Source organism: Chanos chanos, chromosome 5 (assembly GCF_902362185.1).
Source record: "Chanos chanos chromosome 5, fChaCha1.1, whole genome shotgun sequence".
NCBI classification, from domain to species: domain Eukaryota; kingdom Metazoa; phylum Chordata; class Actinopteri; order Gonorynchiformes; family Chanidae; genus Chanos; species Chanos chanos.
This window is the reverse complement of record NC_044499.1, coordinates 35,356,894-35,381,186: the sequence shown is the minus strand read 5'-3', so window position 1 is coordinate 35,381,186 and position 24,293 is coordinate 35,356,894. Positions and strand designations below refer to the sequence as shown.

General features: G+C 40.3%; 4 protein-coding genes across 5 annotated transcripts; 1 reads left to right on the top strand and 3 right to left on the bottom strand.

The window, feature by feature from the left end:
• Nucleotides 1-15,021, bottom strand: deaf1 (DEAF1 transcription factor). Its single transcript, XM_030774915.1, has 13 exons — nt 14,820-15,021; nt 13,735-13,835; nt 13,397-13,526; nt 13,049-13,195; nt 12,543-12,682; nt 12,079-12,144; nt 11,125-11,169; nt 10,045-10,168; nt 7,679-7,807; nt 3,164-3,414; nt 2,593-2,661; nt 1,094-1,183; nt 1-111 (listed from the first exon to the last, which is right to left on the bottom strand). Exons 1-13 carry the CDS (start codon nt 15,019-15,021, stop codon nt 1-3), a joined length of 1,605 nt encoding a protein of 534 aa, XP_030630775.1.
• Nucleotides 15,022-15,428: 407 nt separating this feature from the next.
• On the bottom strand, nt 15,429-17,276 carry bet1l (Bet1 golgi vesicular membrane trafficking protein-like). 2 transcript variants are annotated; one of them, XM_030774118.1, is made up of 5 exons: nt 17,187-17,276; nt 17,025-17,077; nt 16,701-16,786; nt 16,481-16,537; nt 15,429-16,342 (listed from the first exon to the last, which is right to left on the bottom strand). In XM_030774118.1, exons 2-5 carry the CDS (start codon nt 17,044-17,046, stop codon nt 16,175-16,177), a joined length of 333 nt encoding a protein of 110 aa, XP_030629978.1. In that variant the 5' UTR covers nt 17,047-17,077; nt 17,187-17,276; the 3' UTR covers nt 15,429-16,174. The 2 variants fall into 2 exon arrangements, with proteins under 2 accessions (XP_030629978.1, XP_030629977.1); XM_030774117.1 differs by having other exon boundaries at nt 17,025-17,238.
• Nucleotides 17,277-17,751: 475 nt separating this feature from the next.
• kcnj11l (potassium inwardly rectifying channel subfamily J member 11, like) lies at nt 17,752-21,218 on the top strand. Its single transcript, XM_030773700.1, has 6 exons — nt 17,752-17,893; nt 18,232-18,411; nt 18,608-18,844; nt 19,109-19,378; nt 19,878-20,085; nt 20,487-21,218. Exons 2-6 carry the CDS (start codon nt 18,253-18,255, stop codon nt 20,927-20,929), a joined length of 1,317 nt encoding a protein of 438 aa, XP_030629560.1. The 5' UTR covers nt 17,752-17,893; nt 18,232-18,252; the 3' UTR covers nt 20,930-21,218.
• An 877-nt stretch (nt 21,219-22,095) lies between these two features.
• Nucleotides 22,096-23,166, bottom strand: cd59b (CD59 molecule (CD59 blood group) b). Its single transcript, XM_030775252.1, has 4 exons — nt 23,093-23,166; nt 22,883-22,966; nt 22,691-22,795; nt 22,096-22,555 (listed from the first exon to the last, which is right to left on the bottom strand). Exons 2-4 carry the CDS (start codon nt 22,935-22,937, stop codon nt 22,347-22,349), a joined length of 369 nt encoding a protein of 122 aa, XP_030631112.1. The 5' UTR covers nt 22,938-22,966; nt 23,093-23,166; the 3' UTR covers nt 22,096-22,346.
• Between the last annotated feature and the right edge of the window lie 1,127 nt (nt 23,167-24,293).

The window sequence follows — 24,293 nt, the reverse complement described above, 5'->3', positions numbered from 1 at the left end:
CTATGCTTTAACTTTGTCCACCTCCATGCTGGGTAGTGATGCTTCTTCTTGCACACCCACTCCAATGGCTGCACTGGGTTGGCTACAACTGTGCTGATGCTCTTTCCAGTCCTGCAATTACACAGTGGCCTTGGGATGAGATTAAATGAGGTCTTTATTTCACTGAACATTCGTATTAAAGCCATTTGGGTATGAATGAATAGTATCATATAATAAGACCCAGCTCTCCACGCCAGAGACTGTACGGATTTGCCAGAGTCACAGTTTCAGTGTCCCTCAATAGGAGTTTATTAATATTTTTTCAGAGGGAAATGGTCCAAAGTCATCATCTTTCTATCAGAAATCATTACAAAGTCTTCTGTGAGGTGCTGAAAGCATCATTTGGGCTGCGATGGCAAGTCAACAGAATATCCAATTATGGAATAATGACCTGGCATTTTCATCTACCCCATGACTTTGGTAAAATAGTGTATAACAGATATAATTCTGAGCAGTGTGTCACTGAACTATGAGCTTAAGACTGTTCTCAAACCACTGAATCCATTAAGCCCACATCAGGTTTTGAAATAAAAATCTGACCCACAGTGCAATTTTAGTGATAGACCAATTGCAATTGCCTTAATTGGATTCTTCCAGTCCACTGCAATTAATAGGTTCTTGTTCGATCATAACCGTAGTGCATAAAGGGCAGGCAGAACAAGGTAAAAATGCATTAATGCCCTTCATTTAACTTCAGAAACTTCATGACATTTTTGGCTCTCTTATACATTTGGCTCCTTTGGTCTCTCCAAGCATCTTTTTTTTTTTTAAGTGCTATAAATAGCACAATTACCATTTCATTGATGGTATCTCAAAAGATATAGTTCTTATCATTAGAACAAATGGGCACAAAAGTTCCCCTCCTGGTTTGAGTGAAACAGAATTTGACCGTTATGTCCAGGACACGGCCACAAGGTAACACCAACCTCTAACTTCCAAAATTATTGTGAGCCACTGTACTAACGAAAACTAAAGAGTCTTCCAGACTTTTCCTCTAATAGCTGATCATTAAATAAACATGAATGGGAGGGTAGCGACTCTGGGATAGGTTCACCTTTTTCTGACAGAAGGTAGAGCAGTAGTTGACTTTGTGACAGCCAGTGCATTCACTTACGGCCTCGCGTCCACAGTTTATGCACATTTGCTGTAGAGGAAGGAGAAACAAATACAAACGGTGAGTCTCATAGTGACAGCCAAGGTGCACAGTAATGTAAGATATGATCTAAGGGTGTGAGGATATGTCTATATTACAATACACCATGACACTAAATGATAAATTACTCAGTAAAATTCTTACTTAAACTTTACTTGACAACTTTTCATATGAGGACACAATTTTACCATAGACTGTTGTTTAGGATATTGCTGGTGATCACAGTAAGTCTTTCTGGGCTGTTACACCACAACACTCAAATGTTTACTGTGATATGGACCGCTAGCCCTGCAGCTAGACCTCCAAGTCTAGCTCTCACTGATGCCTGCAGTTACACACAGCTGTTTCCTGCTGATAGTGCAGCTATGTCAGACTTGGACAAGCGCCCATCAAATAGCATCAAAAATGCACACGGATGGAAAAGTACATATCTCTAATGACACAGCTATCTGAGAAGAGGTCCTTTAAGGTACATCAAGGTGCTTCTTCAACACAGTTCGCCTGCTGGCTTATTCAGAGGTATAACCTTTACCTACCTCTCTATGAGCAGTTTTACTTTTTGAAAGCGGTGAATTTATGCAAATGTATGAGTGAGATTTTGACTGTCATTCATTAATGAATGCCGTAATATACCAGAAACGTTGAGGGCCTGCAAGTCAGCTGTGAGGATAGGTATGCCAGATGTCAGTGTGTGCCAAACTGTGTGTACTTTGAAGTGTGCCCTTTGCAGGGAGTATCCTCACAGTAAAGGGGAAGTTCATCTCTTTAGACATCACACGCTCATTATGTCGCTCATTATCTCAGCATGTGTCGGGACCCTGGATGGTTTTTCGATCAAACACCTGCACTTTTGCATTTTTTACCATAAAGTTTGCTGATTTTCTATAATAGCCCTAAAACTTAGTCAAAAATACATTGATTTACCTTGCTATTCAAGATTGCGATTGTGATTGTGTTGTCAGTTTCTTTTTTAATTGTCAAACAGTAAGACACAGCAACGTAAGAACTATTACTTGCCAGCACAATGACGTGTACGTTTTTGATATTATTCTCATAGGAGCTTGAATGGAGCAGCATCTCTACCATTGTTCATTAAAACAATATGTAAAACTATTTTTACTTAGTCAGTCCCTGAAAGTTGTGTATTGATAAAATTACTAGACTCCATAATGTTAACAACACAATAAAACATTGGTAAATACTGGTCTACTAAGATGACGTATCAGAAAAATCGTGATAACAGTTGTACTAAAAGGAAGTAGCAGTCAAACTCCTTTGAGAGTGAACTTGCCCTTCAAACAAATTGTAGCTAAAAGTCTTATGGACAATGAGACGTGTGTCCTCTTTGTTGGGTACCTAAACAATCCTAAACAGTGTGAAAATATGTTCTGCTGCCTTGCCTTCATGATGATCTCTGTGGTTTTGCCTTCGGGATCATCGGCAAGCGATAGCTGGCTCTGGAAAGACTGCTGGAATAGGGAGGGGGTGGTGGATGAAAGAATGTTAAATGGTATTATGCCACCATCCAAGTTATTTGTAATACAGCACTTGAACAACGTCAAAATAACACTGTGGAGTTATTTCCAGAACTTCAGTTTTTCATTTTACTGGATACGCAGCCCTTGTCTATGTTTGCAAGGGTAGTCAGAGAGGTGACCTTCCCTCACACAAACATGCACAGTCTAGTAACATTTTAAAATGTTCAAAATGTAATGACAAAATGACATAAATATGTGAAGTCATGGCAAAAGAGCACAAACAGCCACTACTGACTCACAATGCCCAGACTCCCACAGGCTTTCACCATAAGATCTCAGTAAATCAGAAAAACACACTCGCAGCAGAGAGAATAATCCAGTGAGCATAATCCAGCAAACAAGATTTAATCCTTCAAAGACCAAGGAATCGAGATTATTTGGCTTTCTAACAACAGCGCTGAGACAATATTTGCTCCCCAGAAACCATACTGACCTGACTGGTGTCCTTGCGGTTAGCCCCCTGGCTCTTGTCTGAGCTGCCGACTGAATCTTGGCTGGCTTGCTTGGCTTGATCAATAAGGGCTTTGAGCTGGTGCACAGTGTTGAGTAGCGTGTTGGCTAGTTCCTCCATGTAGAGCAAGGTCCTTGGCTCTGTTGCCTCTAGTCCGTTGAGCAGCCCTGACCCGGGAACCTTCGCTTGCACTGGCTGTGGGGCCACAGCCAATGCCGGCAGGGTGGTCAGAACTGTAGGGAGTGGAAACACTGTGGAGGTCAAGTCATTTTCAATTCATCAATACTGGAATGAACTGAGCTGAGGTTGAACTTAGCCAAAATACGTCAAGGGGTAAGGCATAAATAATGACATTCTGCAGGAAAGATAATAAGTAATGAGTAGATTAATGTCAACTAACAACGAGCAGTATCTGAATTATTAATATGATTCAGTGAGTCTCATATGGTCTACCAGAAGAATAAATGGTCACTGGTGTGTGTCACAAATCAAGAGAGTGTGTGATCTTTGCGCAGTCATTAAGATTTACAGTACAGCAGTAGCTCTTGGGCTAAGATTTTGGAAAATTTGCATGAACAAAGCAGTTCAAACAGAGATTCCACATTGCAAATGTTTTTTAGCTCGAGGCTGAGATTAATCTGTGTTTGAGTAATCGTCCCATGAGAGTCCATTAGAGTTCTCCATATGATCCATCATCTGCTCTAAGAATAAAACAGTTTTTTTTGCCACACAAAAGTCACCATGTTCTTTAGTGAGCTCTGAGTTTCAGTGATAATGAGAATACTTTAGTGTACCCTCCATTCCACAGTGACCTTGACCAAAACAGGCTCACCAAGTTGCCTTTGTAAAATGCTTTTCAGCTGTGGCCCAATTTTTATTTCACTTCTTCCTTTATTTATTTTTATCCAGACCATATTTCTAAAATAGGGAACAGGAGTGAAATGTAGGCTCAACAAACCCTCACACACTCAAAACGTCAAGGAAGAAAATACAGGAGCCAGGAGGGCAACTGATCTCTCAGTGGTTTCCACACAGTCAGACGTGTTGAGTCATGACTGTTCACACTATGATTTTTATAGCCTGACCAGGGTCCACACAGCAGAGTGATGGTAACAAGGAGCCACAACACATGTTACTGGTACAACATCAGGGGCATTGGTATACGTGTAAATATGACTTTTTCTTTGTGTGTGTGTCTATGTTTGTATGCTCCTCACTCATTTAAAGTTTCTTATTATGCAACAAAAAGCGAACATTAAGATTTATCACATTCTCTATAGCTGACAAGTAAACAAATACTCAGATGAAGATTAACAGTCTGACACAGTGAATCTGTGGAATGTGAATCTTATTTGGGAGTTACACATACACATACACATAATGTTCGAAGTTAACGCAGCGAGTGGGAGATAAATAAATAAAGTGCAGCTCTACTGGAAAGCCAAATTTAAACAACATACATTTATTCTCAGTAAACTGAGGAGAAAGAGAGAGAGAGAGGGGGAGAGAGAAAGAGAGAGAGAGAGAGAGAGAGAGAGAGAGAGAGAGAGAGAGAAAGAAAAACTTTTTGGAGAGATTGTCTCAGAGGCGGTCTGATCTCCTGACTTGCTCAGACAGGTATGGATAAGAGCTTAAGCTCCCTCAGGCAGGACTACCATCATTGGGAACCAATCCACATGTTTGCCTCTGGTGCTTTAGTCACTCTTGCAATTGAATAATGTTCACCACTCTAGCTGTTAGGGACAAGGGCAGCCTCTGAAACTGAGGGGTATACGGCAATATCTCTCAGCCATGAGCTAATTTATTTCAGAACAGACATATGGTGCCTGTCTTGTACTACAAATGTTTGAGGTGGGAATCTATGAATTCCTAAGAGGTCTTTCTGTGTTCAGACAAACTTCCAAAGGCATTCTCTCATAAAAAGGGAACCATCTATAAAATCTGGGACCCACTTCTTAGTTAAAGAGAACCAGTAGAAAGAAATATGCTCTCACTTGATGAAACAGCTTACAACAATTAGTCTCTGAATGTCTTCTAGGGGACAGAATACAAATGTATCACTTTCACGCAAGAAGAATAATTCCTGCTGCATTCTGCACTGAACTCTATTTTTAGTTTTATCGACTGAAATTTGAGCTCAATTTACATCATTTCACAACTGTACTCTAATTTTTATCCACTGATATAAACATATTTTGCGTTAATATACACCTTATACTTTTTGGTACTGTACTGTGTTCATAGTTCAAACTGTTCAATCCCCAAGGATAGACTTAACTTTGGTAATTGTTGCCAGATAAATAAGAGACAAAATTATAGTAGAATGGATACAAACTTCGCTTAAAACCATTTTGTTTCAGAGGACACACCTGGTGCGTTAGTTGCCTTACAAATGGATGATGTTCAGCTGACCTCATTTGAGCTTTCATGGGTGATTCCCATGGTGGATAATCCATCCCATTACACACACACATACACACACACACACACACATATACACGCTATAGTAAGGCATGTGACTGAGAAGATGCTGTGGACTCACTTTCACATGAAAACTCCTAAAAATAAACCAACATTCATCTCTGCCAGCAGGAACAACTGTAATAAGGTTCCCAGTAGTTTAGGGGGGAGGGGGGAGGAACATCAAAAGTCTCTCAACAAAAGATGATGACAATGCAATGGAAAAGTAAGCTCTGGATGTTTGCCAGACGATACGAGAGTATAGCACAGGACAATCCAGGCACAAGTTCATTTAACTTACAAATCCAATTTAGGAGACTCATTCAAAGAAAATAATAAGTGCAAAAAATGCTTTTCAATGTCATCCCAAATGTTTCAGGACCTTCTTGTAATGTTCTGGCAGCAATGTTCTCTCCAAAAACCACATGTTAAAACACTCTTTGCTTTGAGATATTCTGTGTTATGATGTTAAGGTTGGTACCTTAAAGTGGCTATAATACAAAACCAAAAATGACTTGTTAAAGACGAATTAAGGTGCGTGGACCACATGAGGAACAGTACGAGCACCAGTTAAAGAGGATCTCAATAATAAAATTCATCATTTGTATGCAGGGCTGTTCTAGGAGGCTAACCATACAGGACGTCCTTCGACCATAGGATGTCTGTATTTACAGGCTTAGGCAACCTGAGGACATCTTCAAGGTCATTGTTATGCCACGCTTATCGCAAGTGTGGCATGCAGCCTCTTCTCATGCAGAAGCTACTTCTGAGTTCAACATCACTTCAAACACCTGCTCAGTTAAGTCCACACCACTGTAGGTAAGAAAGGTCAGCTGAAGGTCGTCTCCTATCCACCTGTGAGAGCTTGCAAACCCACTGAGCTTCATTAACTTTCCTGTGGGTGGGAGGCCACTCTAGCCATTACTGATGAACTTTCTACCAGTGGGAGATTTCACTACACACAGGGTGTGGGTGTAATCTCACACTAGAGACAGGTCTATATCTGCTCCGAGCTCTTGTTCTGGTGGAGTGTTTCCTCAAACTGTATGACATTTATTCAAGGACGGGTTAGGGAGATGGACCCCTAGAGCGGATGTATTCTTTCTTTCTGCTTGTAAGAAACTGAAGTGTATCTGTTTCCTTTCGAAATATTCTTAAATTACCCTGGTAAACACATGCACAGTCCTTCTTAGAAATGAAATGACTTCATTTTGAGATACACTGTTACAAAAATAACAGAGAGCCATCAGCACATACAGAGCCGAATAAGCAGAATAAGCAGAAACACTGAGATCTGCTTTTCCCAAGAGGAAAAGACATAAATGACATCCAGGAGGAAAGGTACTTCATTTGCCATCCAGGCTAGAAACCCTTAAAGAGAGAGAGGATGCTGGCACCAATACCTCTTTCCTAAGTTCCCATAAGAGCTTGTTAGGTCCACTGACAACTTAACACTATGATATAGTCATTTGATACACAGACAGACTTAGACACAAGCCATAGCTAGGACAAACAGTGCGATAAGTGACATGATGAATAACTACTTCACTCAATCAGATGGACAGTTGTTATGGAAACTAGGGCAATTAGGGCAACAAAGCAATCCAGTAATTAGTTGGAAACACACATAACAATGCTTCCAAATTTCAATGAAAAATAATGCATTGAGTTGTGAAGATGCCGTTTGAGAGTGCATGTTTTGAGAGGTCAGCACATGTTTGCATTTAGCATAAAAGATTACTTGCCTCATAAATGCAAATACAGAGAGCGTGCAGCTGAAATTCATATGTTACATTTCTGTTATGACCGTCGGTGACTCCTTTACAGAACAGAAACATGACTGGGCAGGTCAAGGAGTAAATAAATGATTGACAGTGTGACCGGAGTGAAAAGACAGATGTGGAGAATGACAGACATGCAGAGGCAAAAAAAAAAGTAAGAGAGTGAGAGTGAGGGGGGGGGGGAGAGAGAGAGAGAGAGAGAGAGAAAGAGTACATCTGCATTTGAGAAGGGCATCGGTACTTTGATGTAACTCACCTGCTGTGCTGGCAAAGACGTCTCCTGGCGTGGAACTGTCTGAGATGATGGCTGTTGCGTCCCCTGTGGACGTCCTGTCGAAGGTCAACGTCCCCGACGTGGTGATCTGACCCGTTGGGGACACTGTGACTGACGGGGGAGACAGTTTCAAGATGACTCTCCTTTCATTCGTCTCGTCATCAACATCAAAAGCATTCGGTTGTTTTGGCAAGTGCAGGGTTAGTCACCGTCAACAGTATTTTTGTTAAAAGCAGATCTCACGGTCAATGCCTACAGTGTCATTCGGTAAAAGTCACTGTCCTGGAGAGGCAATTACAGTTGTGTTGTCATTTACTGCTGTGTCGTGGTGCAGTTAATTCAGGGGCTGAGCTGCAGCTGTTGTCTTTTAGCTCAGTTGGTTATGACTACGGTGATCAGTCTTTCCCCATCACATGACCTGCACCAATCTTTCCTTGCATATCAATGGTCCTGCTTTACATATCACTGCAATCATTCTATTAGCATTGATTTAAACCATTGCCACTGTCATCTGAATAAAGCACACAAACTGAGACTGAGGTGTCTTTCATCTTCTAAATGAACTTCAAACAATAAAAGACTGACACAGAAGTTTTTACACACATCCACATGAAAGTACCTGTGGATATTACTTGTGCTTAGGGAGAGCTAGCTCCTCTAAAGCCTAGTACTCCATATTTGTACCTCTGGATATTATTTGTTAATACGTTATGGCTGTCTTATGATCACATCACTGCAAAATGATTGTATCTGTCTCTTGAACAAACAATCTAAACCAATCAATATCAACTGTCTGGATCAGCTCTTAACAAATAATGTCTAAAAGTGTTAACAATAAAACTTCTCTGGCTATGAATACAATTGAAATCAGCGCTACTCTCATTTCAACAGACTTATCAGTAAAACTTCTACTAAGAGTGTTTTGGCTCTTCCCAACACAACAGAAATCCTCGTTTGAAAAGCAAAGCAGGTTTGTCTTTCACATCTGTATTGGCCATGCTAAGATTTCCTCTCAAAAAGAGAAAGATTAGATTTACTTTTCTGATCATTTAGGTGTGATCTTTTTTTTTTTTGCTCTATTTCAGGACAGCTGGAAGGCAGGAAGTTCAGAAAAAGTGCAGACGTGAAAGATTATTCTCCTGATCTGTTAGCTAGCTCAGAATCAACAATATGATCGTAACTACACACAGGGCACTGGTTTATAGTAAGCAACCTCTTCCTCAAATGACAAAAATATTGCTTTAATAAATAACCTTGTGGGCGACAGAAATTAAATGTCAAATAGATAAGATTCAATATACAGTAAATAACCTATATTACTTTAGCATTCACCATCGCCTCGTTTGTGATGATGGTTATGTAGAAGCCTCTTTTGCAATAAAGATTAAGGATCTATGGTGCATATATATCCTAATGGATGAAATGACATGTCTACATAAGTCTAGATCCCTGCATTCAAGAGCAGACTTTTTTCAGGTATGATTTGATTTGAAATAAGATTAGTCTGTCTAAACAGGACGCAATTACAGTGCAACACATCAGTCCAGATGAAAGCAGCAGACAAAAAGATGTAATAACAAATGGAATGTCTTGCAGGGGAAATGGTGAGAGGTAAAAACAAAAACAGGTCGTTTGTAAAAACAGATTGTAGGGCGAAAGATTGGCTGCTCCAGTCTGTGTGCTTTTCTGAATTTCTTAGGTGTTTTCAAAATGTAAAGAGGCCAGCTGAATTGACACTGTTCCACATCTACACCAGTTTAAAGTTTAATTGTTCACAAATAGTTCAAACTGGCCAGTGGTCCCTACATTTGTTTTGTGTCCTCTGGGATCAAAACCCCAAGGCCAACCGGCACTCGGCTACTGCCAAGAGAAAACTGGTAAGGTATATGAGCTTATTTCTGCAAGACACAGGGGAGCTGCAGTGACTGGAATGAATCTTGTATTCTCTGAGAGCAATTTCATTTTCAGACAATTTCAAGCACCCCTCAACACACCTTGCTTGTTTGTTTACCAATCTGTATTGTAATATGACAGAGCAAAGAGGTTGCTGGAGAAGTTTCTCTTTCTTGGAGTTGGGAGGTGTTAGTGTCAGAACGTGGGGGTGGACAGCAGGTCAGTCCCATATCTGAAAATCTAGAGCTGGCACGGGTCTTTGCCAAACATCAGGTTACTGACTTAAGGAACCATCTGGCTTGAGAATTTTCGTAGTTTACATACATGGCAGAGTTTATCCGCCAAAAAAACAAAACAAAATACCCCCCCCCCCCCCAAGTACTAATGCAGCACATGTCCCATTCCTGATTTGGCTCGTTTTTTTAAGACGAGCTACAGGGGAACAGAGCACTCACAGGTTGCCCCCGGTGCCAGGGTGATGTTTTTGGCTGGTGGAACTTCTTTTTTCTCGGGCGTAGTTGGACGTTCGCTCTCCTTCTTTCGTCTCTTGTAAGGGACGAATAGCCTGACTGGTCCGGTCTGTGAAAAGAGGGTGTAAGGACAATTTAAAGGAGATTATTTTATTGAGATCTTATGCTTGATTGATCCATTCTGACGTAAATCTGACGGCGGTAAGCTTTAGCGACTGTGATTTATATTACAGTCTCTGCACAGAGGACTAAACCCTCCAGCCAGCCTACAGGTCATTACAGGTGAGTAATCTATAGCCGAATATCTTCCCCACTCTACGTGCCTAATGGTCGTGTTTAAGGCAAGTAATCCAAAACTGTTGACAGTGCTTCAAATTTCACACAAACTTTATAACTGTGGATATCACAGAAAACTTTATATAATACTTAATACTTTTTAACACACCTAACTTACTGTACAACTGTACAATGAAAATCTTCCCTTTTAACCAAATACTGGCCATCATTTACTGTATGGCAATCAGGTCATTAATGTTACAGAAATTAAATATCACATCTTACTTTCATTTATGACTAGAGTTAAAGGAGCATTGCTGTATGTTTCTAAAGACATAGGTCCTAAAATTTATAATTTATCTTTCATTTGTTAAAGTGTGACATTGCCTGAGAACCCTGAACACAATCCTACTTCTGCAATAATGGCTGATGCTAATTTTAGGAAAGCCTAAATTTAGCTTATCTAAACTACAATGATCCACTATATGAAATGATGAGAGAAAACAACCTTATCCAGTTTACCTCTATTTACTGTCATCTAATTATACTGAACATTGGCTGCCTTGTTGTTGCAAAAAAATAATTCATAGAAACATTATAACTCAGAATAATAAAAAATAAATGAATAAAATGCTACTGACCCCAAAGTTTTCACCAAATGACCTGAAGCATTCGATTTTCCAAGTGGCAAAATACTTAGACCCATTATTTCAGAAGGTTTTTGGACAGTGCGGTCCATTGAAAGATATCATAGAGCATTACATCATAGAAGTCAATCTTTCTAATTACCATATTCATGTTCTCTGCTCCAAAAGACGACCCATCTTTGGTGCACTGAGAAAATATTAGACAGAGGCAAAGTATGAAAGGACAAAAAGAGAGAAAGACAGTGGCAGAAAGTCATTTCAAAAACAGGAGTTAACAAAAAACCTGCTGCTCTGTCTGACAAAGGCAGTGCCTGTGCTCACAGTCTCAGCTCTGACTAACATAATAATGAGAAAAGAGCTCCATCACCTGGAGACAAAACAACAACCCTGCAAAAGGATGACGAAACATGTAGGAATGGACAGATATCTACCGAAAGCTTGAACCTTTAAAGTCAAAATGTATCAATACTACACCTTGTCGCTCTGGGATCCTTGCTCTTCTGAATGTTATATTTGATTTGGTAGATTAGATTATGTATTGTTGGGAAACCATTTAAAAAATACAGACGCTGAATTAGCTAATCTATAAAAATCTAAAAATACTGACTGTGGGAGTTTACAAGATGAGGCAATCTTTCGTCCAGATAAGCAGCGTTTTACTGAAGTCTACATTTTAAATGAAAGTTGTGATAAAAGCCTCAGTCTAACAAAACAGAAAGGATTGGTTCAATTGACGCGTTTTATCATCTGGTGACCCTGAGCAATGTCACGAATCTTAAAGTCAAAGCTGCAGCGTGTTTAAGAAACTCCAACTCGACTAATGCAGTATAAGATAATGATCCGTAAACTGACTGTTTTTAAGGTGCAGCATCATCGGATGGCATTACCCTCCTCTAATCTACTACATATACCAAATCTATTATTTCTTACAAACCATAGAACCTTTTTCTAGTTCAACTAGAAACCAATCAAGCATATCAAGAGTATAGTCTTTACAGAGGAAGAAAAAAGAACATACTGGGGTGTGTGTGTGTGTGTGTGTGTGTTTGGACGTGTGATGTGTCTATCAGTTTAAGTTAGAAACAGAGGCTCTTACCATAAACAGGTCGTCACAGCAGGCAGCACATGTGCAGGAGGCAGCATGAGGGTTCAGAATACGCTCCTGGAGACCAGTAAGACCAAGAATCACACACAGACCAGTCTACACCCAGTAACATATACACAAGTCCATCCAGTCTCGTTTACACACACACACACACAGGCCACCCTGGCACCTGAATGCACAATCCACCTAATTTACACTCAGTTACACACACAGCCCCCCATCAAACCTAGTCATAGCTACATCTACACCTAGTCACACACAAACAGATCCACCTAAACCCAGTTACACACAGATCCCAGGCTGCACCAAATCACATACAACAGATTGATTTACCCCCATTCACACATACACATTGCCTCCAGTACATCCAGTCGGCCACACATACAGTCCCATCCACTCCCAGTAACGCTGGACTCCAAGTTTGCTAAATCACAGGTGATAGGGTCCAGTCTTACCTGTATGAGGCACTGCAGTGGCCGGCCAGCGTAGCGGATGCTTCTCTTCCAGTCCTTACTGCTGGCTCTGCCAGCCATGGCCTCAAACTCAGTGGGGGTGTACCATGTGTTGTTGTGTTTGATACAGCGACCTTTACCCCCTTAGAGACCATAAAGACAATGATATGTAAAATGAAGGCAAAACAAACAACAAACAGGGACCAAAGCAAACCACAGGAAAGTAAAACTCAAATGCATCAAAATTAATAACCCAAAGTAAACTTAAAACCATCACAGTAAACCAAACGCATAGGTCAAAGCAACTGTGCATAATAACTAAGTGTATCAGGTCAGCAGGGAAATGTATAACACACTTTTCGAGGGAATTATTGGGTATAATGCCTAAGAAGCTGTTACGCACTGGTTTGTTTGCTATGGTCCAGTGGTGGCCCTGACTGTGGCCCTGAAGTCTCATTCCAACACAATGAATAACAGCCCTTTGGCGCCCCCTAGTGGACATAACATACCTGAACCTAGGCGGTTTTTGTACAGAATGCCGCTGGTATTCCTGCAGCGCACTGGCAATTCATTATCATAAACCGATGGGTCCCAGTTGTACTTGGACACATCCTTCTCATGGCCTGGGGTTATAGGAGTGGATGGCGTCTGAGGGCCTTGAATGAGGGAGGGCAGGGGGTACACAAGTTACAATCACACTCGGACAAAATCCATTATTATATTCCTCTGTTGTTTATGTATTTATTGATATTTTAGATAGAAACAAAGGCTCTCTACTGAAATCACAGACTCTTCTATTGCCCCATATCTGAGTTTTTCATTTCTGCTGCAGCAGTTATTCAGAAGCAGGAGCATACCCGGAGTCATTGGTGGAGCATTTCCTTTCAGTCCAGAGGCATCCATTATGCTGCCATCTGTGTGGACCACAATCAGTGTGGCCTTCTGGGTATTGAGACTGTCCCCAATCTGCAAAGTGGTTCTACCAGTCTACAGTCCACAGGAATACAAAGCAAATGAATACAAGATAAGTTTGTTTTGCCATCTTTTTGGTGATCGCACTGTGTCACGCAAAAGCAGAAAAGCATGTTAAAGTCTAAAACTAAATGTGTACTTTGAATTTTTGGGAAATGTCACAAGTGATCATTTTCACACTTGTATGATATCAAATGACCATCTGAGACTGTCAACTACTTACAAGCACATGTTCAGGGATTGAGGCTGCCGTGGCAACTGAAGTAGTGAACACGTTATCTTCCGTGGCCTGGACATCACCAACTGTGACTGTTGTGACCTCTGTTAACAGATAAACAAACGGCATCATTTTGAGTGTACAAATATTCTGCAAATGTTTCCTTTTTAGGGCTTCCTGAAAAATGTTTGATCAGCGTCACGTTTCAACTGTCTGTCAAAAATATGATAAATTTTCATAGTACTGTCACGTCGCAAAGATTTGAGTTTTCGTAAACAGAGTGAAAAGAAGAAAAGTGTGAAAACATGCAGCGTAGCTGGAGGTTGACAGGTGTTCTTTGGTTCCGCCCATCAAAAATACTAAACCATTTTTGTCTTATATAATTAGACAAAACCAAAAACAAAATGGAAGTGTACGATGGCTAACTATGGAGTGGGCTATGAAACACCCACTAATGAAAATTCCTTAAAACTGACATTCACTTTGTCCATCTAATTAAATAAGCTTTAACAGATAATGAATTGTGAGGTAACTGCTTGTTGAACAACATCCTACAAAAATGTGAAATGTATAAATATACTGGTTTATAAGCAGTTTACTGCCGTGGAATCTATGTATGCCATAACCTGGTGTGTGATTGATATGACTGAACGAAAACGAGCTGTTCCCATTATTCACTCAGCTTCTCGCGTGTGTGATCTGTGAAATCGCTCAGGTGAGTGAATGCATTCTGGGAGCCCGAAAATGTTACCTTATGCATTCTGTTCTTTTATCGATGCTGCTAAAGATCACACGGTGGCTTGCTAACAGCTAGCAAACGGCATTTCTATTTAAATAATCCAAATTTATTCTGTGCATTAGTTACAGTTTTAAGCATGGTGTTGTGCGGAGGAAATTCTCTTGGGGTGAAAGGGTAAAGTAGAAGGGGAAGTGTAGGAGGATATAGATAAACAATAAAATAGTTCTGATCGGTTAGCTCAGATGTTCATCTTTTTTGTTTGGTTGCTAGCTGACAAGCACATGAAGTGGGTATAAAGATGTTGCTATTTTACTTAATGAAAGGCTTCCTTGGGTCATTTTTAACTTTCCTGCAAACGCCGTCTCTGCATCGTCTGGGTTCGGCAAGGACTCGGCTATGTCGATGTTCCCCGCTTCTCCCATTACAGTAATCGTTGTAACTTCGGCCTCCGATTCGGTGTCCGAGTCCTCCCCCTCCTCTGCTGGCCCAGCAGTCGTGCTTTCCGACGTTTCGTCCAACCCGAGCCCCTTCGTTGCCGATTCAGACTCGTCCATTTCCACAATGTCGACCGATTGAAGCCGAATACGTCCGAGGAAAGTCGGGCGATGTGTGCAAGTTGGCAAAGCAATAGTATTGAACTGATCGAACTGATTTTAGTGAACAGAGGTACAAGTGGAGCAGATATTTTGTCTCAAGTGTTGAAAACAAGAAAACGATAGCAGATGGCCTCCGAGACGAGCGTCTTTATGGGTGATGGATCAGCTCACAGGAAGGAGACACGGCGGAAATTACCGAAAGCTAACGACGCAACACGAGATGACGCCTCCTGACATACGATTAATGTAATTTAAAGGGAGGCAAGCGAAAACCATGCGAAATCAGCATAAGGTTTTATGCACACTCACGAAACATTTTTTTTGTACCAGAACCTTAAAAATAAACTCTTTATTGAATACAGGAAACAAGGGGAATCGAAGCATTCTTGTGATGTTAATACGCACTTACACTTTACTGTTTAATACCATGTAATGTCCATCCGTGCGAAATGTTAACGAATTTTGCTATTTAGATTATAATTTGTAATTTAAATGCGTGTGCAGAGACACAAGTAAAACATAAAATGAATGACAACTAAAACTGGTCCTTTGATAAAATTAGGGAGCGCAATTACAGTGCACTGAGCATCACACTAGTTATGCCATTTCTCAAAATAACTAGGTACCTTGTTCAGTGGAAACAGACAGGGAAAAATAATCAGATTCCCCAACCAGGGGACTCCTATATAGTGATGCCGTTACTGTAAAGTGCATATCCCATGATTCATAACTTTTTTGGTATCTTCTCTGTCAATTCCAATTCCAATTCCAATAAACCTTTTGTAATGACCTCTTTGTTGCAATCTCTCTACTGCAAAATAACTTATGGCTGGTAACTTCAGTCATAGCCATTATGGTCGAGCCTTAAAACTTACTTAACCATGACATAAAGAGCAAACACGTATGACCAGCCACGTCATAACCTCAACAAATAGTCATCCATTTCCAGTTTCACTGTTAGAAGGAAACAAGCTAACAACTTCATTAAAATACAGCCCTTAATGTAAACAGTGAGTGGGAATCAGTATAAGATCATATGATTTCTCATAAAACTGAGAAAATTTAGAATAATTTCCTCTACAGAAAGTGTCATCAAAAAGGTCCTTGCAAATCAATTTTGAACTCTTGTGACAAGATAATATAACAGGAAAAATACAAGAACAAGTCCCACAGACACATAACACAGAATCTTGCGATTGTCTCTGCCAGAGCGCACCATTGTGGAAAACCGCTTCACACTTCCCGTCAATAGTCCTGTGGCACTTAAGAAGTTGGAATCCTTCAGAAAGAGAGGGACAGTTACATTATTTTTTAATTACTACGAAGTCCATAATTGTGCCACGTCAGACAATTAAACAGTAGTGTTCATACTCTTCACTAATTTCACAGTTTAACAACATAACATTCATATACCCACCATGCCATCCAAGTAGGAATTCTGTTCTTCAGCTTCTTTGTCAATGTCGAAAGCCAGCTGTGCGATGAAACGACATACAATATTCTTCAGAACGACACACTCAGATCACCAAAAGCATTCATTCATCAAATCATTGTGGTTTGAGTTGTTTAAAAGCTCAAATGCGAGCGAATGAATTGGATATCCAACGATGAACATTGAGACAAAAATATTATCATACCGACTTCAGCCTTGACACTTTATTTGCCAGGTTGTCGGCCAGAAGCTTGTTCTCGGCATCCAACATCTCATCCACGGCCCCATGTCCTGAAATTACGAGCAAACGGTGTGGTATAAAGACAACATCTCACTAGCTGGCAAAATGACTTGCCATCCACAGTGGCTTCAGCTAGCTTGTTTATACAGTTACGAACATCACTGCAGCCACCTGAGCGAACTGAAACGCCATAATTATTCTTATATTCAGTGTCTACTTTCGGATGAAATTAGAGCTGGTACTTACAATTTCTAACAGAAACTTCAAAAGTTGCTACGTGTCACTTACCCCTATTCCACGGATCAGCCATTTTAGTAGAGGAGTTCGGGCTAGCCTCTTTTCTATGTTAAAGAGTATACTGTATTTAGTGGACAAACAAATTATGTTTTAATGTCGTAAAAAGTCTGATACCCTTACATATGTGACGTAAAATCTCAGGAAAATATTTACTAGATTCTGCGCAAGGAAGAAAGCTCAGCTGACGAACGAATAATTCAGGCTGCGTCAGATGCCGAAGAAGAGGGAAGAATTATGGGATATATTTATCCGCCACATATTCCGTGCAGAGGCAGAAGTATTGCGTAAGGTAAGTTGTTAGCGTGGCTAAATAGTCAACAGCAGTACGTCTGGTGATCTCAGTCACGCTATCACAAAACCGGTTGTCTACATATGAGACTGGGACGCTTTTTTTTAAAGCAACGACAAATGTATGTTTTTAAAAAGTCGAAAATTCTTAAGATGTTGTAGTCATATAATAGCTAGCAATCTAGTTAGCCGAGCTGACGGAACTACAATAACGAAATACATTTTATTTGGCTATTTGTCGCACTCTTGCTTTAGCCTCTCAGATTGGGAGAACAAAACACCAGCAATCTATCTGGATAATGTAATGTTATGGATAATTTTCTTTTCGTGACTGTAGCTAACATGTATGGAAGCTGTTCTTTTAATGGTGGACAAGAGCATAGGAAAGAATTAACGTAAATGTGCGTTACCGATTGAATTATCTCGTCAGGATTTCACCGTGCCTCATATTTGGAACTGCCATGGAAGATCATGTGGCTTCGGGCTCCTGATCATCAAAAGTTTGGATCGGATCATGGAGTGATTAAAGAAACAGGCCCCTCCATCGTTGCTTAGCGTTACGTCCCCGGGAGGTACCACTAGAGATCTTTTCTAAATATTTCATAAAACATGCAACACCCTCTGCATACTGTATGCTATACTTATTTATATGTTATGAACAATTTTGTCTTTGACTTATATCTTGGCATAATTTTAAGCCATCATCCAAAATTAGCGGCGAAAGTAGTCCCCAAACTATCATCCAGCTCTCCACACGACTGTTCTGTTTTGTCAGCTCAACATAATAAACTGCGGTAGTAAATGAATGAATACATGTTTAGAAATAGGAATGTATTTGAACACATAAGACTGGGCTACTTTTGAAAAAAACATCCACATGTGAATACCTTGCTTTTTTCCTTATTAACAGGTAAGATCTGTCTTAGACAACATGTTGGCCCGGAAAGGTCTTCTCCCAGATGGCTTTCTGTTAACCCGACTTGCAGAGGATTCTGCACAGCCCAGCCGGATCCGGCCTAAGTCCCAGCGAGCTCGCTTTATTACCAAGAGTGGCTCATGTAATGTTGCCCATAAGAACATCCGGGAACAGGTGCCAAAAACACTTTCCCTTTTTAACTTATAGTTTCATGCGAAAATGTCATGTTTACGTACTTTGACCTGAAAGTGGATATTATACTATCTAAATTATTCAGTGTTAATAAAGGCAACAGTCGCGCTTCTGTAGTGTGTGTTACTCTATTGTATGATGTAATTTACTTTTTGCTCTCCGCTGATCAACTCTGCAGGGCCGATTTCTCCAGGATGTCTTCACCACTATGGTTGATCTCAAATGGCAGCATTCCCTTCTCATCTTCACTTCTGCCTTCCTCTGTTCATGGATGCTCTTTGCTATGGTGTGGTGGCTCCTGGCATTTGCCCATGGCGACCTGGAACCCCGTGACCCCAGTGAGCCAGGACCTATACCATGTGTTACCGCCATTCATTCCTTTACCTCTGCCTTTCTCTTCTCCATTGAGGTGCAGGTATGTTTAGTTCTGTCAGTGAGGGACTGCTTTTCTGCTCTTTTGCACTTATGCTCTTAAAACAGGTTTCCGTTTCCTATCACCACAGTTCTCAGCCTGCTTTTGCTCATATCCCAGTGTTTTATTTTTGTCCAGGACATCTTAATTGACTGAATAAAATAGGAACTGGCAAAGTAATTTTGTCAAAGGTGCTTACTGTAAAAATAAGGCAGATACGAATGGACATTGATGTTGCAACAAGCTGATCCATCTTGCATCTCTTAGGTGACCATTGGTTTTGGGGGAAGGATGGTGACAGAGGAGTGTCCATTGGCTATCACTGTACTAATCATCCAGAACATTCTGGGTCTGATTATCAATGCCGTGATGTTGGGCTGTGTTTTCATGAAGACAGCCCAAGCAAACCGCAGAGCGGAAACTTTAATCTTCTCCCGCAACGCTGTCATTGCCCCACGTAATGGCAGGCCCACCTTCATGTTCCGCGTGGGAGATCTGAGGAAGAGCATGATCATATCTGCCACCATACAACTGCAGGTGAGAAGACATTTGAGGTGGAAGAATACCTGTGAGACGGTCAGGTGATATCGTTTTGTTTCTTTGACCAGCAACATCTGCATAGCCAAAGACAGCTTAAGTCTGGTAGAACAACACTGTATTCTGATAAGAGATTGTCCGCTCAAAATACAACACAGTCCAACGTTATGCTTAATCCTTGTGCGAAAATCCGCTCGAGTGCATAACTGTCCCCATCCTAGTACTCAAGAACAAATTTTAATCCCCTGGATATCCGAGCCGTTGCTATTATTGACCATACATAAACAACCAGAAGAGTCACTGTAAACATTGATTTGGTGCAGGTTTGAGGGCGACCGTGCTTATCTGTCATAAGTTTTTTGTTGTATATTTAAAGATAAAAGAGGGCATCTTAATATACGCAACATTTTGACCGGATATCATCTGTAATGCTCTCAGTCTAAAATCTCTCTGGCCACTACAGGGCCCTCACTGCTTGTGCTCTGCTGTGTGTTGTCAGGTTATCCGCAGAACTGTCACAGCAGAAGGGGAAGTGATCCCTGTTTGTCAGCTTGACATCCAAGTGGAGAACCCCCTCAGGAGCAATGGTATCTTCCTGGTGTCTCCCCTCATTATCAGCCACACCATTGAGAGAGGGAGCCCCCTTTATGAAGTCTCTGCTCAGTCGCTGGCCACTGAAGACCTGGAGATTATTGTCATTCTAGAAGGTAAAGAGAGAATGTTTGGAACTGAAACTGCAATGATGGTAGGAAAGTACAAGTTTTTGTTCTTTAATTTTTAAGGAGCTGCACACTCTTGGTAGTTTGTGAAAGTACTTCTAATGTTTTGTTCAAGAACAGAGAATACCAGCAAACTAATAAACGGTAATAAAAGTGGATGATTAGGAATATGTCCTTAGAGTGTTCTTTTGTTTATGTTATTGCAGATATACAGCATTTTTAGAATGTAGCCTTAATGCCTTTGTTTCAAAAGATACCAAGCTGTGAAGTTTCCAAAACAGTCCTGATGCTGAGATTACATCTCAAACCTGATCCATTTCACCAAGCTGATTGAATGTGAATTGAGTTAAGGTATTTGTTCACGAAAAGAGCGTCTGTTTGATTGACAGGTGTTGTAGAGACCACTGGCATCACCATGCAGGCACGTACGTCATACACACCGGAGGAGATCCTGTGGGGGAGGCGCTTTGTTTCTATAATGACAGAGGAGGATGGCCGCTACTCAGTGGACTACTCTAAATTTGGTAACACTGTCCCTGTGCGAATGCCTTCTCTCAGCGCTAAGGAGCTCGACCAGACCCGAGGTGTCCAGGACGGAGGACCGCATGAGGGCAAACCTCAGGGCTGGGGTCTGGTCCGAGCCGGTCGCGGAGGTTACAGGAGAGGAGGCAGAGCAAGTGAAGATACTGCAGCCAGGCCCTGGTATGCCACACCACCAGAGAAAGAGAAAGCAGAAGATGAAAAAGAGAAGAAGGGACAGAAGAAAATGGTGAAGCTGGAGGAGATAGGGCGAGAGATTGAGGAGGAGACCCAAGAGGATATGAGTGACTAAAACATGGTAATTTCGGAGTTAAGGATCCAAAATTGTTCCATAGACCCATCTTTTTGGCACTTTAAGTAGACCAGAGGTGATTGTAGTAGTTAAACAGTATGACCAAATCAACAGTAAACAGGAGGCTAGTTCTGCTCCAAGGACCAAGTGGAACGGTCATGGAATATGACTGCAGTTGACTTTCTAATACAACTGTATCTACAAATCAAATAATTGAGAACCTGTCCCTGAAATGTGCAACAAAATAATCACAGGTTTTTGAATATCGCAGAGCTGCCCATTAATATTTATACTTACATATATTTATAGTAGGTTTGTGATAATGTGTTTTTCAGAACTGTATACAAAATACTTTAAAAGATTCTAGGCAGCTGTAGTCACAGACCAAATCATTTATAGTCTTCACCCTGTGTTGGACCTTGGACCTTTCTTGTTTGAGCTAGATGATCCTCTTATGTGGTAGTTCCATTTATTTTGACATTCTTTTGTTGATATCTGAATCATTTACGGCAGCTGGTGTTTAATTCAGTGACGTCCTTCAGTCTGGTATAAATGTCATTATTTGTGGTTTCAGTGTTGTCTTTGTAATCACTGTCACTGTAACGGCAATTTAAACTTTTTGATGTTGTGTGTGTCAATAACCGAGTGTTTTTTTTGTGAGTGATTTGTTTGCTGTTGTCAGTTTTGTTTCAGTGTTTTATATTGTGTTGAATCTCTGTGATCACTGAGACCACTGTTAACAGTGCAATACCCATTCCCTGAGACTACTGTGTTACTGTCTTATTTTCTGAGGCTGGACAAAAGACATTTCCTTATTTATTTATGCATGTATTCATTTATTTGTCTATTTATTGTCTATCTATTTATTTATTCATTCATCTATTGAAAATCGGTTAATAAAGATGTTGTTATTATCCATTTTGTAGATGTATGTCTTGATTTTTATGTGCCTATATGTGCACATATGAGATTCTTAGTGGGTTTTTTATGTTGCATTTGACTTTAAAATTATATTGCATGTAAAAGAAGTCTTTAACTCCCATTTATATTTTACACAATTTTACCTTTTATATACATTCAGTAAAAAAAACCATTTTGAGACATGAAGAAACATGATTATTCTTAAAATTCTCATTTTATTAAGCATTAAAACTACAAATATGAACTTCAGTTGACAACTGATATTAGTACTCAGCAGACATAAATGAATAAAAGTACACAAAAAGCCTTGGGAATACAAGCTACTGGATTACCGTTTACAAAATTTAGTATAGTATAAAAAGACAATGATTTCAAAAACTGACAGAAAACATTACATATTCATGACAGACTATGATAAAAATGTATTTTTCTGTGTCCCAGTTTGCGGTATTTCCCTAAAAAAAAAAGCTGAGCAACAGATTCTAATTTTCCTGTCTCATAATGTACACCACCAACACCACCAGAGCCCAACGAGTGAACCCAGCAATGGGAGGAATGGTTTGCTCACTGCGGTCATAACGCTGCTGTTGCATAAGTTAGTGCTGCAGCACCTGTAGGTAAATCCAGACACAGAGGGGAACATCTGGGACAGACGTGAGTTGTCGCAGTCTGTGTAACGAATGCATCGGCGAATGGTCTTTCCCCCTTAAAACCAGCAAACGACATTATGCCTTTAAGAAATTTTAAAAAGTGGCCTATAGTCAAGACCATAATGGATGATTTGGATCAATTATGGATGGAAATACTTAATGTAAATGAATAATGGCAGAGAAAACTGACCTTTCTCATACAGAGATAAGCAGGAGTCCTCGTACGAACACTCCTGAACATTTTCACACAGTCCACCATGATAATCCGAACATTTATGACATCGAAGTGCGAGACCTGGAGTAATAGAAATTTTACTTGGTGTAACGTGAAAATAATATATTGTATTAGCATTACTATAGAATTACTATTGTAAACACTCACTCAGGCCAAATGTCAGTGAACAGACTATAACGAACAGTCCACTGGAGCATCTCATTTTTCTGTATTCTTCAGTGTCTGGGTGAACTACACATAGAAGCAAAAAAACTGTCTTGAGACAGCAAAGTAAGAAAATCATGAAAACCTACTTGGATTATACAAGAGAGAAAAAGAGAAAAATTGCATGTTAAATAAAAAAACCCAAATATTTACCAGTTATGCTGAGAATAATCACTGCCTCCCACAGTGCTAGACGGGTGGACGCTTTCTCTTCCAAACAGAGACGGTCAAAGCGAAGTCCAGTGCTGAATACACAGCCGTGTTGCACAAAGAGCTCCTATCATCCCAAACTCCACCTCTTCACTGAGATGACTTTTGTCAAATCTCACCCTTGGCCTACTTGCTGTCAAATGATGTAATTGATTGAAATTTTTTCACACTTTAACCCAAAATGCGACAATTTACTTACGGTATGCAAATAATAAGCATTAAGCTGAAACACAACATTTTTTTTCGGTTCACAGAAGTTTCAAAGTCAGGCCATTATATCTTTTTCCACCTCATGTAGACATTATGAGTGCTCATTACCACATACAAGTATGTGTATTTAAACATACCATCTTTGTGTTAATATTTACATAACTATATGTTTAAACGTTTCAGTGAACATAACACCACCTACTTATCTCTGTGATTCGTTTATTTACTGCAAAAAGGACATTCAAAATTAGGACATTGTGTAGCAGGCTAAGCTATGTAACATTAGCAGATGGTGTTTTGTATAAGCGTAAATGTCAACACAACTGTCATTTCATAAGTGACAAATCTCCTATTAGAAAAGGTTTTGCAAAAAAAGCATAAAGGGACAACCAGAGACTGTGACTAAAACACTAATTATTCCACCATCTTTTCTTCTGCTGCAGCTGGAGGTGACAATAAGCACAGTGTTTGTCAGATTTGCAGCCCTGTTCTGCACGCAGACATTGGGGTGGTCTGCAACTGTTATTTCAATAACGTCTTTATACTCATCTGAATCTCTAACTATATCATTTTGTAACTCAACATAAAGAGGAACAGAGAACAACGCTTTAGAGCACTCAGATAGCTTTGGACTGGTGTTATAATGAACTGATATTTGTGTTGTAAGTCAAAAACGTTAAGATGAATGGTGTCTCTCTCACACATTGTGTTGGGGAAGAGGATGCGGCAATAACAGTCGCAGTCATAAGTGTGCTGATGTGATGACATGCTGTTTGGTTCAGTGCCATGTATCATTCTGTAGATAAGGCTGAGGCCAAGCACAGACTAACAATGAGGCAGTGGTCGGATCCCAACAAAGATGACTTCAAGTCTGTAGGGTATGTTAGCTTTAAGGCAAAAAATGTAACGTATACAATAAAAAAGCATTCATCAC

Excerpts from the sequence above, each read along its gene's own strand:
- cd59b (XM_030775252.1), bottom strand. The coding sequence starts at position 22,937 with ATGAGATGCTCCAGTGGACTGTTCGTTATAGTCTGTTCACTGACATTT. Across the intron at positions 22,796-22,882 it reads TTCACTGACATTTGGCCTGA|GTCTCGCACTTCGATGTCAT; the intron begins GTGAGTGTTTAC and ends CTATTACTCCAG. Across the intron at positions 22,556-22,690 it reads CTTATCTCTGTATGAGAAAG|GGGGAAAGACCATTCGCCGA; the intron begins GTCAGTTTTCTC and ends GCTGGTTTTAAG.
- deaf1 (XM_030774915.1), bottom strand. The coding sequence starts at position 15,021 with ATGGACGAGTCTGAATCGGCAACGAAGGGGCTCGGGTTGGACGAAACG. Across the intron at positions 13,196-13,396 it reads TGCTCCACCAATGACTCCGG|GCCCTCAGACGCCATCCACT; the intron begins GTATGCTCCTGC and ends CCCTCATTCAAG. Across the intron at positions 3,415-7,678 it reads CGTCTTTGCCAGCACAGCAG|TTCTGACCACCCTGCCGGCA; the intron begins GTGAGTTACATC and ends CACTCCCTACAG.
- kcnj11l (XM_030773700.1), top strand. The coding sequence starts at position 18,253 with ATGTTGGCCCGGAAAGGTCTTCTCCCAGATGGCTTTCTGTTAACCCGA. Across the intron at positions 18,412-18,607 it reads ATAAGAACATCCGGGAACAG|GGCCGATTTCTCCAGGATGT; the intron begins GTGCCAAAAACA and ends TCAACTCTGCAG. Across the intron at positions 19,379-19,877 it reads CTGCCACCATACAACTGCAG|GTTATCCGCAGAACTGTCAC; the intron begins GTGAGAAGACAT and ends GTGTGTTGTCAG.
- bet1l (XM_030774118.1), bottom strand. The coding sequence starts at position 17,046 with ATGGCTGATCCGTGGAATAGGG. Across the intron at positions 16,787-17,024 it reads GGCTGATCCGTGGAATAGGG|GACATGGGGCCGTGGATGAG; the intron begins GTAAGTGACACG and ends TCGTAATTTCAG. Across the intron at positions 16,343-16,480 it reads ATTCCTACTTGGATGGCATG|GATTCCAACTTCTTAAGTGC; the intron begins GTGGGTATATGA and ends CTCTTTCTGAAG.